The sequence below is a fragment of the Nannospalax galili genome, unplaced genomic scaffold (assembly GCF_000622305.1).
Source record: "Nannospalax galili isolate Female #2095 unplaced genomic scaffold, S.galili_v1.0 scaffold155, whole genome shotgun sequence".
Classification (NCBI taxonomy): Eukaryota; Metazoa; Chordata; class Mammalia; order Rodentia; family Spalacidae; genus Nannospalax; species Nannospalax galili.
This window is the reverse complement of record NW_008339923.1, coordinates 5579612-5593977: the sequence shown is the minus strand read 5'-3', so window position 1 is coordinate 5593977 and position 14366 is coordinate 5579612. Positions and strand designations below refer to the sequence as shown.

General features: G+C 43.6%; 1 protein-coding gene across 3 annotated transcripts in view; it reads left to right on the top strand.

Moving 5' to 3' along the window:
- Window positions 1–72: 72 nt before the first annotated feature.
- The window catches only part of Lama1 (laminin subunit alpha 1), a 150818-nt gene continuing 136524 nt past the window's right edge, over window positions 73–14366 (top strand). For all 3 annotated transcript variants that reach the window (XR_003849788.1, XM_029564302.1, XM_008834653.2), the window contains exon 1: window positions 73–202. Coding sequence is in view for 2 of the 3 variants with exons in the window: in XM_029564302.1 (XP_029420162.1) it covers window positions 130–202 (73 nt within the window). In the remaining variant the exon portion in view is untranslated. The remainder of the gene's footprint in view (window positions 203–14366) is intronic.

Sequence of the window (14366 nt, the reverse complement as noted above, 5' to 3'; positions counted from 1 at the left end):
GGGGGCGGGGCCGGCGAGGTGGGCGGGGGTGTGTCGGAGGGGCTAGCTCGCACGTCCGAGGGTGGGAGCACACTCTAGCGCGTAGCCCTGGACTAGCGTGGTCTCAACCTGGTCGCGGAACGCAGCAAGATGCCGGGCGGTGGCGCGGCGGCCGCGCTCCTGGCCTCGCTGCTTTGGGTCACCGTGCATAGCCAGCAGAGAGGTGAGCCCGGCTGCCGGGTGAGCTGGAGCGCGGGACAAAGCGCGCTCGGAGCTGCCGGGGGAGGCGGGGGGCGCTCGCATCCAGGAGCCAGGGGGGACAGGCTGCGGGCAGCACGTGGGTCTCAGCCTGCCGGTCCGCCACCGGTAAGGACGCTGGCTGCTCTGCTCTTGAGAGCCTTCGGCTTTGATTTCCTCTGCCTCCATGGGGGTCACCTGCTTTCTAGCTCTTACAGGACCTGACGATCCAGGAGTGCGGTGGGTGGAGAGAGTGGTGTGTCTGGATTCCCCAACCTGGATACTGTCCTTGGCCTTCAGTTCCTAAGTGGCTAAGACTTGCCAAGGTGGCAGGGCTGTATGCCAGGCTCCGGGAATAGATGGGAACCGAGTTCTCCTGAGTCCCCCTCTCATTGTCCGATGCTGCAAAGCACGATCCTGACGCAGGCGGACTCTTCTGGGCCACTAGCATTCCGGGTGGTCTGGCAGGGAGAGACTTTTGATGGGAAACCGGCCTCTGGGTCGTCTGACTTTGGCAATGGGAACCCGCATATGATGTCCAGGACACACATGTGCTCCCTAAACCATGCTCTTGTGCAGGCCCCTGAGTCACCAAAACGACTCATTTCCCACGTGTTTTTAAATCGTGGGCACTCGGGGTCAGATAAGCAGTAGGGACGGATGTACAGTGTATTTGTATCTACTTTGCTCTCCCTGCAAGGTTTGACAACAGAAATCCGAAGTGAATCTTCAGTGGAGCCTGGGAGTCGGGGGTGGAAGGATGGAGAGTTCGCCATGCCGACCAGAGCTGTCCTGCAAGCTTCTGTTTAGCTAGGCAGTCACAAATATTTATTGAAAGCATTTTAATGCATGCAACAAGTGACATTGAGCGTATTCCCATACCGATCACCTTGTCAAAGTACAGGTCAAAAGGAGTAGGCTGAATTCGAAATGCCTTCGTGGGAAAAATGTGTGTTTGGGCATTGTGCAGGGCTCTGAGCTGTTGTAGACTGCGAGCATCCCATTCATTCATGCATTCTTGATGAGAGCACTGGACCGAGCTGGAAACACTGCTTTGAATAGCCCGGCGGCTGCTCAGCGAAGAGCTGAGGCTGGGAGAGGGGGAATTTACATAGTTATCAGGGAAAGAAAGGAGCCAGCCTTTGGGAGAGGAGCCTTTGACTCAGAGCAGATTCATGTTTGTGAAGTTGTGGAAAATGACCACCAAATCTCGGTTTCCCACAGGGTGGAGAAGGAGCAGTTTGCCGCAGTTTATTGTTCGAAGAAATTGAAAGTCTTAGACTCAGGAGATGTCCCGAATGTTTTCCGCTCCCCTGAGAGCTAGCCACTTGGCCTGGGTGGCTATGAATGGTTGTTTGGAGAAAGTGGACTGCATGGGGCTTTCCTGCTTTAAGACTGCAGAAAACCATCTCAGGGGGAGCCTTTGAAAATCTCTCATATCTATTATGTATCTGCCAGCCCACACCCTTCCTAATGAGCATCCTTGGGAGTTTTGATTTAAGGAATGGTTTTTGTTCCTGGCATATGGCCTAGATCATTAGTGAAATGGCATGACTTAGTAATAATAAAATAATCCTGACCTACATATCTACTTAATTGTCAGTGCGTGTGTGTGTGTGTACACACACACACACACACTGTAGTCAGCCTGGGTCTAATTATGTTGCCCTGGCTGGACCTGAACTGCTGGGCTCAAGGTATTCTCCTGCCTCAGCCCCTTAATAGCTTGGTATGGTGCTTGTACTTTTGAATTGACCATCATTTATCTGTTAACATCTGACTATGCAAAGTTCTCTTACCATTTCCACAGTGGGTATTTTACAACTAACAGTGTCTGACCAAGTGGTTGAAATGGAACCTTTTAAAAAGTGATCCGCCCCTAAGTATTGGATAAAAATGTTGTGTTTCCAGGACTGTGGGTACAGCTCAGGGTAGAGCACTGGTCTAGCATGCAGACGGCCCTATATTCATACCCCGGCATGGGCCCAAAGAGAAAACAACAACAACTGCTATTTCTTAAAATAATGTGTTAAATTCATAGTGGGCAATTTCAGTTTTGTAGCTGTATTTTCCAAGTACAGGTCAGTAAAAATGTGAGTATTACAGTTGGAAACTAGGGTATGCATAATAAAAACATGATTTCCCACCTCCCATGAGGCCATGCTGTTGCCTGTTCTCTTTCCCCTTCTTTTGTAGACATTTAATATAAAGCTTGCATTTGTAGTTCATCTAATGTGTTTGAGAAATCAAATGCAACAAGGATGTGAAGTAAATATCAGTTCTTCAGTGCTGCTCTTAGAATCTCAGTACTTTAAAAACTAGCATCATTGGATGTATATGTGACCGCTTCTTTCAAGATAGTGAAATTTGAATCACCCTACCATTTTATAATCATTCATTAAGTCCTATGGATATTCATTATCATTTGCAGTTAACTTTTTTGGGGAAGTGATGCAAGGTATACTGTCTACCTTCAGGTACCTAATTCTGTTGTATTACTAGCTACCAGCTACAGAAAATTGATCACATTACTTCTCTGTGCTTCAGTTTTACTATCTGTAAAATAGGAGCAATATTAATAATGCCTACCTGGAAGGAATGTTAATGATTACGTGAATTGATATAAGAAAAGAATTTCAGAACCCAAAACAGAGTTAGCCCCAGATGAATATTATATATGGTATTATTATATATTTAATACAGAACTCTGTTGGGGAGGACCTTTTCAAAACTGTATTCGCTCTATAATTGTTTAAAAATTTGAAGTCTATATTTCGAATCTATAGTGTTAAGTTCAAACGCTCATGTGCGCCACTTTAATCAGCTTTGACAATAGCTGTTTCTTAACCTCTGTGAAGGTCAACGTTTTGTCTTTTCTCCCTCTTCAGCATTGCTACAGTTGTGATTTTTCTGGAAAGACCATCTCGAGAACAGTTGGCTTCCTTGTTTAAAATTCTTGCCATTTCTCACCATTTCCTTATCAAGTTGTTTGCTGCTCCTGAGTTGATGTTGCTGGGCGTATAAAGCAAGCAGGCTCCTCGCATGGGACGCCCTTGTCCCTCCACATTCCCTTCCTATGCCCATCCTGTGGGCTCAGATTGTACCCCAATCCTTTGCTTTTAAGATGCCCACAAATGCCAACATGGTACTGTATCATACTGGGGATAAAAACCCAGGAGTTTGGGTGCTCCCAGGCCTGCTGTCTCCCAGCTGAGGTCACTATCTTGGGCACACATAACTGCCCATTGCTAACTAGTGTCCATCCATGCAGACAGAAAATGCTCCATCAGCCTGCCCTTTGGGTTCTAGAACCTTGCCATCCTTTCACGCCCTCTGCCCTGAACTCGATCCTTCACTTAATGCTGGGAATCAGCGATCTGCTGGATGGTCTGCCTCACCACTAGTGAGTTCAGGCTTCCCCAGCCTAGAAGCTGTTTTGTTCGCATCTCCATGCCTGTTGCTTTGCAGTGTTCGGGACAGATAGTCACCACTTGTCCTTGAGCTAAACTGAACTCAGTATCTTTGTTAAGGCATTTGGTGACCCTAAAAATATTTCAGATACACAATCCATGACCATGGTACCAATGCTGAAATGCACGGAAGAATACACAGAGAAGGCTGGCATTGGAGTTCGTCGTCCCTTTGAGTTGGCCACTGCCTGCCATTTCTTAGCTATTCTTCTATTGAGGTTTCTTTGTGGAACTTTTAAATGCAAAGTGTTTGTGAAAATTACCTAATAAGCGTACTGATTATCTGTAGATAAAACATGGAAAATAGAGACATGAAACAATGCCCTCTCACTGTCTTTTCCATGTTAACCACCTCTTGACCCTGAGCAGGTGTTAATGTACAGTTTACTAAATGTATGTGCTTTTAAACTTGTCACCTTCCAATTTGTCCTTTCCAAGCAGGTGTCAGGCAGACACGTGTTACCAGAAGAGTGTTTTCTAGATCTTCCAGATGTTAAAATTAGATTATTGCTTTGTACTACTTCTAAAAGAATTGCTTACTGTAGTGTTATAAGCTTTTCTTTTTTAGCTCACCAAAGATTTCTTAATATATATATTTGATATTTCTGATATAAAGAAATGCCAGAGAAAATAATTCTGTGGCAGAAACAGAAAACTTAATTTTTATTTTGCTATTATTATTTGGTTTATTCTATTTTGTTTTGAGACAGGGTCTTACTGTGTAGGTCTGCCTGGCCTGGAACTCACTATGTACACCAGGCTGGCCTTGAACTTTCAGAAATCTGTCTGCTTCTGCCTCCAGGGTGCTGGGATTAAAGGCAGGTGCCACCATGCCTGGCTAGACAACTTAATTTTTTTTTAAGAAGTCATTTCTAATGAATAAAGTTGAGCCTGGGCCGTGGATTCTGAAGCTGATTGTGAGCAACTAGAAATAGGTCCAGAACTTGAAGCTGAAGGTTTTAGTTAGTTCTGTTCCTCAGAAATAGGTGGGTGAGCAAAATGAACTGTAGTCTTCTAAGAAAGATGCCATGTAGCTTATTGACATGCTTGCAAAGAATTCTTTTACTGGTTTCATTTCTAACATGACTGCACCCCCCGACAATTGAACAAACCAATGCATTGCAAAATTCATGAGCAGGAAGAAGCTCCTGCACAGTAGTTGAGCTAAGGTCATGAACTTTGGTTGTGTTGGAGCATGCCTGCCAGGTGGCTGTTTCAGCAGAAACCACGCACCAGCTGGGTTCATTGCATTTTTCTGTCCTTTATAGGAGGAGTGACATTCAGTGCTCAGAGTAAGCATTTAATAATAAATACCACAGAATCCCTCCACTTGTGTCTTTGTTTTCTCAAGGCTGGGTCAGGAGGGCTTTCTCTGGGTTAACTTGTTCCCACTCTTGCTTGGGGGGAGGCTGCAGACAATGGAGGCAGTGTGGAGCTTGGTGCGGAACATTCTTGCGTAGGTAAGCATTTATCTCCAAGTGTTAATTCAGAAATGGTGGCAGAGATGTATCACCACACTGTCATGTGCTTGATTTCTGTGTGTGTGTGTGCACCGATTTCTCTTTTTTTTTTTTTAATCAGCCATTTGAAGTTTGAATCTCTTCATTCCAGAAATAGTCTTTGAAGTCTGATCTGTTGACTCAGCAGGCCTTAAATTCTTGTGCCAGAGAACCCTCCTATATTGCTGGTGGGAATGTTGCCTTTAGATCAATTGGTATTTATGGGAAGTACCATCTTTTCTCATTCCCCAAAGGATTTCCTGCATTTTGTTCCACTGCTCCAAAAATTCCTGCCAGAACCCCAGGACATTCTCTACAATAGTAAAGATGTTAAATGAGATATTTAAATTTAGTGAATCATTTTTAGCTAAAAGAGAACAGTCAGGGATGACAAGATGGCTCAGCGGGTAAGGGTACTTGCTGCCAAGCCTGATGATCTGAGTTTCATTCCAGGGACCCACATGGTAGAAAGAGAGAACTAAGTCTAGCAAGCTGTCCTGTGGTCTCCACTCACAAGCTGTCACACACACACACACACACACACACACACACACACACACACACACATACACACACATGCATATCTCCAAAATATTACTTATAACACAGTATCCAGCAAATGTCTTCTATCCTTTTGGTATCAGAGCATTTTACCCTTAGAAAGTGATTGCCTTGCTGTCTCAGTGAATTCTTCACAGAATGTCCTCATCTCTGGTTTCTAGCTATTTATAGAATTTGTTTTTTGTGTTACTTCGGCTTCATTTTACTTTCCTGCTTGGAACTCACTATGTAGACCAGGCTGGCCTTGAACTCACAGAGATCCGCCTGCCTCTGCCTCCTGAGTGCTGGGATTAAAGGTGTGTACCACCATGCCTGGCCTCCTTTTGTGCTTTTTATCCAACTTGTTTCTCTAAAGTTTTATTTCTTTCCTCATTAACCACCCTGTCCCGTGTGTGTGTGTGTGTGTGTGTGTGTGTGTGTGTGTGTGTGTGTGTATTTCTATTGCCATTGCAAATAATAACCACCAGCTGCCTAAAATACCAGCCAGGTAATTTAGTCCCACACCACAGACTAATCCTGCTAAAGTAGCCACCACCATCATGTGCCCCTCTGTCTCTTGGGGTTCCATTTCTGCCTTCATGCTATACACCCCCCACCCCAGCCCTGTAATCTTTCCAAATTCAGCCCTAGTTACCAGCCCTTATCCCCACCTTCATCTACCCTGACGTTTTGCTTCTGTTGTGGCATGCTTCTTCCTGTCCAACTGCACAGACTGTTTTGTCTACGTGTTGTAGCTCTGGGATTTTGTTAAGGATTCCCTCACCTGAGATGTAGTCCAACATCCTACCCCACCATGCATGCATGGCCTGTAGCTTACAACCTGAAGACCACCTTGATGTTGTAGCCTATGCTTCATTTCTAAATTTGCACTGGGTTTTGTGTTAAATTTGGCTTTCCAATCTATCAGAGTAGGCTTCTGGGCCTCTTTTGCCCAATGCCATTATCCAGGGTCAGCAAGAAAGGATGTTTTTCATTCAGCTCCCAGCATTAGTATACAGATAAGAGCATGGGGTCCTGGAACTGGGACCTGAGTCTTTGAAGGTGGGAGGTGTGTTACCTCTGTACCATGAGGTAGAGATAAGGAGTTAGATCATCAGGGGAACTTCAAGAATCACACTGTTGGTTAAATGTCTCTCAGAATCTTTGCACTTAAAAAGGTGGAAAAATAATTTGAACTTCACATGAAAGACAGTTGACAGCCAAGGTAGAGTAATCAGATGGTGAGTGGGATCCAGTTGCTCCCATAGGATGAAACAGGCCTCTGTAGAAATTAACTCTAATTAAAGTTTGAGTCTGGGGATGGCCACTGTGTCCATCTGTGTGTAACACTGATACCAGGTCCTAACCCTAGGGATTATAGTGCATTTGGTCCCAGATGAGGCCTTTCCATTTACATTTAAAAGATGTTCCCTAGGTGATTTGTCCATGCAGCCAGGATCAAAAACCACCCAGAAAACTTGCTGTGGGATCAGTTAAATTACATAACCATTCTAGGAGTGGGACAGGCAGGCAGGACCTGTGGTGATCCCTCTCTTGTCTGGGGGCGGGGGGTGAATATATCTCTGTGTCCTTATAGGCCCTGGTTTTGTACTTTCTCACTTGGCAAGTGCTCAGCTGGTACATGATTATTGCTATGTGTTTAGGTGAGCACAGTTCTAGTCTGGCTTTACTGAATCAGCAAAGCCCTTTTTCTAAAAATACTTCTGATCAAGCATGACCCTCAGAATCCCCCATGTTTTTGGATAAGATCTGGGGGTGCTGGGCTATGTGACTGATTTATTGATTCAGGTGGAATTTGTTAAATACCTTCCATATCTAAGCACTATTCTGCCAGTGTCTTCCTTTCCCATCATCTTTAAGTGAATCACAGAATCCATTGGTCCTTTTCTCTGAGATCATCTGACCTTCCCTGCTCTCCTGGGATTGTCCTGCTGCTTGTCCCCTACAGCTTCCCAAGTGAGTGACTCTGGCTCTAGCTATTCTCATTCACCTTCTTGGCTCATCTTCAGTGGGGGAATCCATCTCATTTCCTTTCCTGGCTTCCCTCAGAAGTTTTCATTCATTAATTTTTGGTTTATTATTTCTCTTCTAACCCCACCCAATACTATAAGCACCTTTCTTTTCCTACATCCCTAATGCTCCCCCACCCAGCCTACATTGATCTTGACGTTCTTGGCTTGCTGCTCAGGTGTGGGAAGTGGTTCAATGACTGCCCCAGATCGAACACAGGCAGAATATGGAGTGGGGTCTACCTGCTGGGGAAAGAGTTCTGTTGGAAGGGATGATCCAGCTCTGAGTCCTGGGCTGAGGGCTAATGCCACCTCCAAGTTTTCAAAGAATCCAGGAAGCTGTTCGCATCTACTGTTCCCCAAGAGTGAATGGCTACAAAGTTGACAATGCCTTTGCAGCTCAGTTGAATGACTTTTCTCACTGATGCTGAACTGGGTTTACAGGACTCTGATCTGACCTGACTCCCCATCTATGGCTAACCATTACCCATCTGTAAGGCTGTGGCTCCCATGTCTTTGAACCTTGAGCATTTGTCCTGACATATTAAAAGCCCTTCATCTCACCTGTGGCACTCTGAGTTATCGCAGAATTCTCATCATTCCTCTCTACCTCCCCTAGCAGTTTGCCTTTGTGCTTGACTAGCACATCATTTTTGTAGTCATCTCTGAATTTGCTTGTCTCTTAAGGGTGCAGCTTTTTGCTTGTATTTCTAATATCATACCCAGTGCCCAGCATACAGTTGCAGTTCTGTGAAGACTGAAGGATGGATGGATGGATGAATGAATGTCCCTACACAGACAAACAGCAGGGGCTAGAGAAGAGTACAGTGGTCATCACTTAGAAATCTAGACAGATATGTGTTTGGAGCATGGAGACTCATTGATGAAGGTTCAGAGAGATAATCTCCTGGGAAGAACAGGCCAGCCCAGTATAACTGGGACCTCTGCTGGTCACCAGACGGGATTTGGAAACAAAGAAAAAAAAAAGGTAACAGTATGAAGGCAGGGAATACATTTTTTTGGATCCTGGCCTCAGTTCACAGTCTAAAACAGCACACATGAATAGAGATCACTTAACAGAGAAATAAGTTAAAAAAAAAACTCTTTGGACCGGGAATAGTCCCAGAACTGGCCTTGATGACTTAGACAAATTAGCCATTAGTTTTTTTTCTACCTGTTATCTCAATGCAAAGAGAAAAATTAAGCTACTCTTTTGTAATTGATTTATTATTTTCTGACAGTGAACATTCTGTTCATACTGAAAACTCAGATTATGTTCAACAACAACTTGTTTCTTGTCTTGGAGCCACTGGCTTCTAAATGAGCGGATCGTTAACGTAGTCCACAAATTCTGTTGAGGCTTGAGAATGTGTCACACCCTGATAACAAGGGCCCTTACATACACTCCCAGTGCATATAGTCAACCAAGCATGGGAAGCACCTATCTATGTGATCATCAGTTCAGATTTTGGAGAGATTTCTGTTTCCTAATGCCCTAACCCCCCAATATAATCCCATTTACTGATGTAAAACAGCATCAGCATCAACAGAATGGTAATCCATTCTTTTCATTTAAACTTCATTCAAGTGGCGCTCAGAATTCAGTAAGTCTTGGCCAAGTTGTTTTTACTAAAAAGTACTCAGTTTATGGGCCGAGACATTCAGTTGGTAAAGTACTTGAGTGCAGGCATGAGGATGTGAGTTCAGATCTCCAGCACCCAGGTAAAAAGGTGGGCGTGGCCTGTAACCCCAGTGGAGGGGAGGGAAACAGGAGAATCCTGGGGCCTCTCAGGTGAGACAGTGTAGCCAAATCAGTAAAGTCCAAGTTCAGTGAGAGTCTCTATCTTAGAAAAAAAGTAAGGTGGATAGTAATTGAGGAAGACACCTGGTTGTAGACCTCTGGCTTCCACATGCATATGCAGATGCATGTTCACTAGCACACACTGAACACATGTACACATCCACATACATGCATCTACACACAGTTTGCTAATCTAGTCTCCTTTCCTTCTGAAGGTGTTACTCAGCATTGTTATCAATATTCAGTCTTGCAGAGACCATCCCTCCATCACTGGTTAAGACTGAGGTGGCTGTGTTTGAGATAATGGTCATTCAGCCTTCCAACACACTTGGCAGACTTGGTGACTTGCCAGCTGCACTGGCCTTCTTGTTCCCTGCTTTGGGGACACCCACAGCAACTGTCTGTCTTACAATAAGAACAACCAGTCAGTCCAGAGGAAGATAGAGAAGCTCTCAACCTTGAGGGGCTCACCAGGAACCACATCAACATGGCAGTTTGGCAATATTGCAAGAATTTAGGGTATTTCCAGCTTCTTATCAGAATGGCAATTAATCCAACCAGTATGAAATGTGTCGCAGGTTTGCATGCTATCCTTGTGCAGGGGCCATGTGGTTCTCTCAGAAGGAGTGTTCTGATTAAACACTCCATTCTCATGGAGTCCCTTTTTAGTCCAGAGCACAGTCAGCCATTCTCTGTTGGTGTCCCTCAGACTTGGCATTGGTTGATGAGCTTTTTGGCATTTGCTGAGTTACAATTTTTTTTTTTTGTATAAAGTGGTGGTTTTTAGGGAATGCTACCTGCCTGGCTTTAAGGGACTTTAAATGGGGGGAATAGCTGTTTTCCTTCAGGCATCCTGGGCCAAGACATCCTCCTCCTCTCAGGAAGAGAACAAATGCATACAGAATTTATGTCACAGATGGATTTGTGTTTGATAAAAATCTCTTTTTGATGAATGAAAGAATGGTTTATTCTCTTGAGAAACACGCGCATAATATCTCCTGTGTCTTTTTAGTGACTCCTAACTTTTTGGTTTAGTTTTAATTATTATAATTGATTGAGTTCAAATGGGACTTATTTTATGCAGTCAAAATTCCCCTGAAAGTTTGTACTGTATAAAATACAGTTTTATGTAAATGAAATAGTTTTATCATCATTATTAAAGCAATCCCAAACTAACATTTGATGAGATAAAAATATCAAAAATAATAAAGATTACAAATAACCAGTTAGTGAACTGCTGTCATCTGATCTGAGGCAGCTTAGTTATAAGACACATTATGAAGAGTTTAGAGCCTTTTTGGTGGCTGATAGTACATGCTGGTGATGTTGACGACACATCTTTCTCCTTCTCTGACATTCTGACCATTTATGGTCCTCAAGTATAGATTCCACCGAACATGCCTGGCACATATTATTAATATATTTTTTATTGGCAGACAGGTCCAAAATAAATCAGAGACTGTATCTTTCTTAATAGAGACAATTTCCCACCACCCTCCCTTTTTGAGACAGGATCTTACATGTAACCCAGGCTGGCCTTGAACTCCTAATCTTCCTGCCTTTGTGTACTGGGATTACAGATGTGCACAACCACGACCTGGCCAAACTTCTTATCTTTTTTGGCACTCAGACTTTTCTCTTAGAGCAGCACCAGACAGTTGGCAGCCTTCCTGAACTCGTAGCTGGATACAGAAGGTTCTGGTACTCAAGCCTCAGGTGCCGTATATACAAGCTTCCTTCAGGACACAGGTAGCAGGACACATTTTATACTCTCTATGAACAAGGGTGAGGCGAGCTCCATGGTTTAATAGTTTGATTGCAGTAGGGTTCATATGCTATAAACTTATACTAATTTAAAGTATATAGTTTAATAATTTTTAGTGAATTTAGAGTGTTGTACAGTTATCACCATAATCCAGAGTGGAAACTTTAGGAATGTGGTTCACTTTGAGTTAACTTTTGTTAACTGGAAGGAGGCAGGGTCTAAGTTCATTTTCTGCTTACGGACATCAAGTGATCCTGACAAGTGACCCATTGATGATCTACTTAACTTATAGCAAAGGGGTTGTGCTGATTTGGACAGATGACAAGGTGCCTCTAGAATATGGGCCTTATTCCTGAGTGGAGGTGATCTTTATACTAGCTGTGGATCTAATACTGGCCTGAGTTTAATCTGAGGCTCTCTCTTTCTTATACACACACACACACACACACACACACACAGACAGACAGACAGACAGACACATACACACACCCAGACTCAGTCTTCATCCCAAACTATCTTTAATTTCCATTTACAGTACCTGTTAGCATTCATGGTTAACTGGGTTTTCATTGTGAGTCAAACCTCAGTTTATATCCTCAGTTTGAATCATTGTCAGACTGATCAAGGGACGAACTGGTGAGAATTTCAGTACCTGGGAGAACATGGGTATTTAAGTCAAAGAAGGGCTGATTGGCTGCCTGAGACCATGAAACCAGAAGCTTGAAAGAAGGGCTGGTGTTCTTCAGGAGATAGACAAGGCCAGACCTCTTCAGGGGTACAGGCTGGGAGATGGAGAAACAACTAGAGCTGAGGGGGTACGGCTTCGGGGAGACAGTGCTCATGGCGGGGGGTGTGAGTTTGAAAGGCACACTTAATTTTTAAATTTTTATTACATTTATTTGTTTGGGGTCTCTGTGTATATGTATGTATGTGTATGTATGCCATGGCACATGTGTGGAGATCAGAGGACATCTTGTAAGACTTGTTTTCTCCTTCTATCATGTGGGTTCTGGGACTCCAATTTAGATAATCAGATTTGGTTGCAAGTGCCTTTATCCACTGAGCCATTTACTAGGCCCTGAAAAGCACACTTGAGAAGTTCAAGGTCATACTCTGCTACACAGGGAGTTCTAGGACATCCTGGGATTCAGGAGACACCTCCATATATATATATATATTTTCAATGGTAATGTTTACCACCTCTACTAAATAACACGACGTAAATTTCCATACTTCCTCCTCAAATATAATACATTTTGTTTATAGTGTTGATATTTGTGTGTGTGTGTGTGTGTGTGTGTGTGTGTGTGTAGGCATATTTATCCCTGTGCTCCGGTGGAGGCCAGAAGTCTGTGTTGACTATCCTCTTCCATCTCTATCCACCTTATTTGTTTAGATGGAGTCTCTTAATAAACCTGGAGTTCAGTGATTGGCTAGACTGGCTGGCCAGCCCCAAGGACAATACTCTGGCCTTGACTCTTGTCATCCTCCCTACCCCTCTCTCCCTGGAGTGGGCAAAGTCCACCCTGCGTGAATGGCCCTGCCTTTACCCTCAGAAGAGCTCCTGGGAATTCTTCCTTGCTCCTCTGGTTTCTCGACCCAAATCTCTGTGAAGCTGAAAGTCTTCAGGCCCCCACATGGCAGCTTATGAATTTCTGTGAAAGAGCTAGTCAGGAAATTATGGCAGCAATTGGATTCAGTCAGTGGACCAATTTGGAAATTACTGTTTAGCAATATTAAGTCTATCTATGAACCAGAAATTTCTCTTCATTTATCTAGGTCTTTAATTCTCTCGGAAAATTTCTGTCAATTTGGTGAGTTGGTCTTGCATTTATTTCAATAGTTGTTCTTTTCTTATCTATTTATTCTTTTGATAAAAATGCCTGGGAGGTGCTTGGTTGGAGGTGTGAACTCCAGCTGTGGGTAGACAAGGACTAGCTTCATTTCTTTAGTGGATTCCTAGGTAGACAGTCAGTGGTCTCTGTGTGCTGGATAATTTCAGTTGTCAACTTGACACATCTAGGAAGAAGAAGAAACCTCAGTTGGGGAATTTCCTCTATCAGATTGGCCTGAGGCCATGACCATGAAGAATTTTCTAGATTGCCCACATCACTCAACGATCTAGAAAATGCCTCATGGTCCTGGGTTGTATGAAAAAGCAGACTGAGCATAAGCCAGAGGAGCAAGCCGGTAAGCAGCCTTCCTCCACAGCCTGTGCTTCAGCTCCTGCCTCCAGGTTCCTGTCCTGTTTCAGTTCCTGACTTGGCTTCTCTTACTATGGACTGTGATGGGGACATACAAACCAAATAATCCCTTTCCTCTCCAAACTGGTTTTGGTTAGTGTTTTATTACAGCATTGGAAAGCAAACTAGGACACATTGTTTATAGGATTGTCCTTGTTTCAGAATTCTTAAAGTTTTTCCCTGTCAGCCATAAGCTAGAAACCTTTGTTATCATGAAAGCTTTGCAATTCTACCAAAAGTAGTTATGCAAGGTTTCCCATGTCCATCGGTCTGGTGAGCTTTTGCTAAGCTTGGCTAGACTGGTTAAACTAAAGCAGCCTAGGTGGTCCAATCTTAAGAACGCAACAGGCCCAACCCACTGATTCAGAATCTGCCTCCAGCAAGATCCCCAGGGGATCTATGGATACTGAAGTCTGAGAGATTTGCTTTCACTCTCCACGGTGTCCATTGACTGCATCATTTAATCATAGTTATATTTATAGCTGGTGAGGGTCCTCCTCTGTCTTTAATAATGTGTTATCATTAACCCTTAGGTCATACTAACATTTGTCATAGTGCTGTCCTCATTTTGTGTTTTTTTCTGCACAGAGTATGTTTCAAGACCCTCTAAGGGGTGCCTGAAATGGAGTATATCAAACCCTGTATGTCCTATTTTTTTCCTGTACTCACATGCCTGTGCTAATTTTAATACATAAACAGGCATGGTAAGAGACTAACAACAATAGCTAATGATAAAATGGACCGATTAATAGCAACATAATGTAAATTAGAACTCAATTAAGAGAGACTGTGACACAAAGAA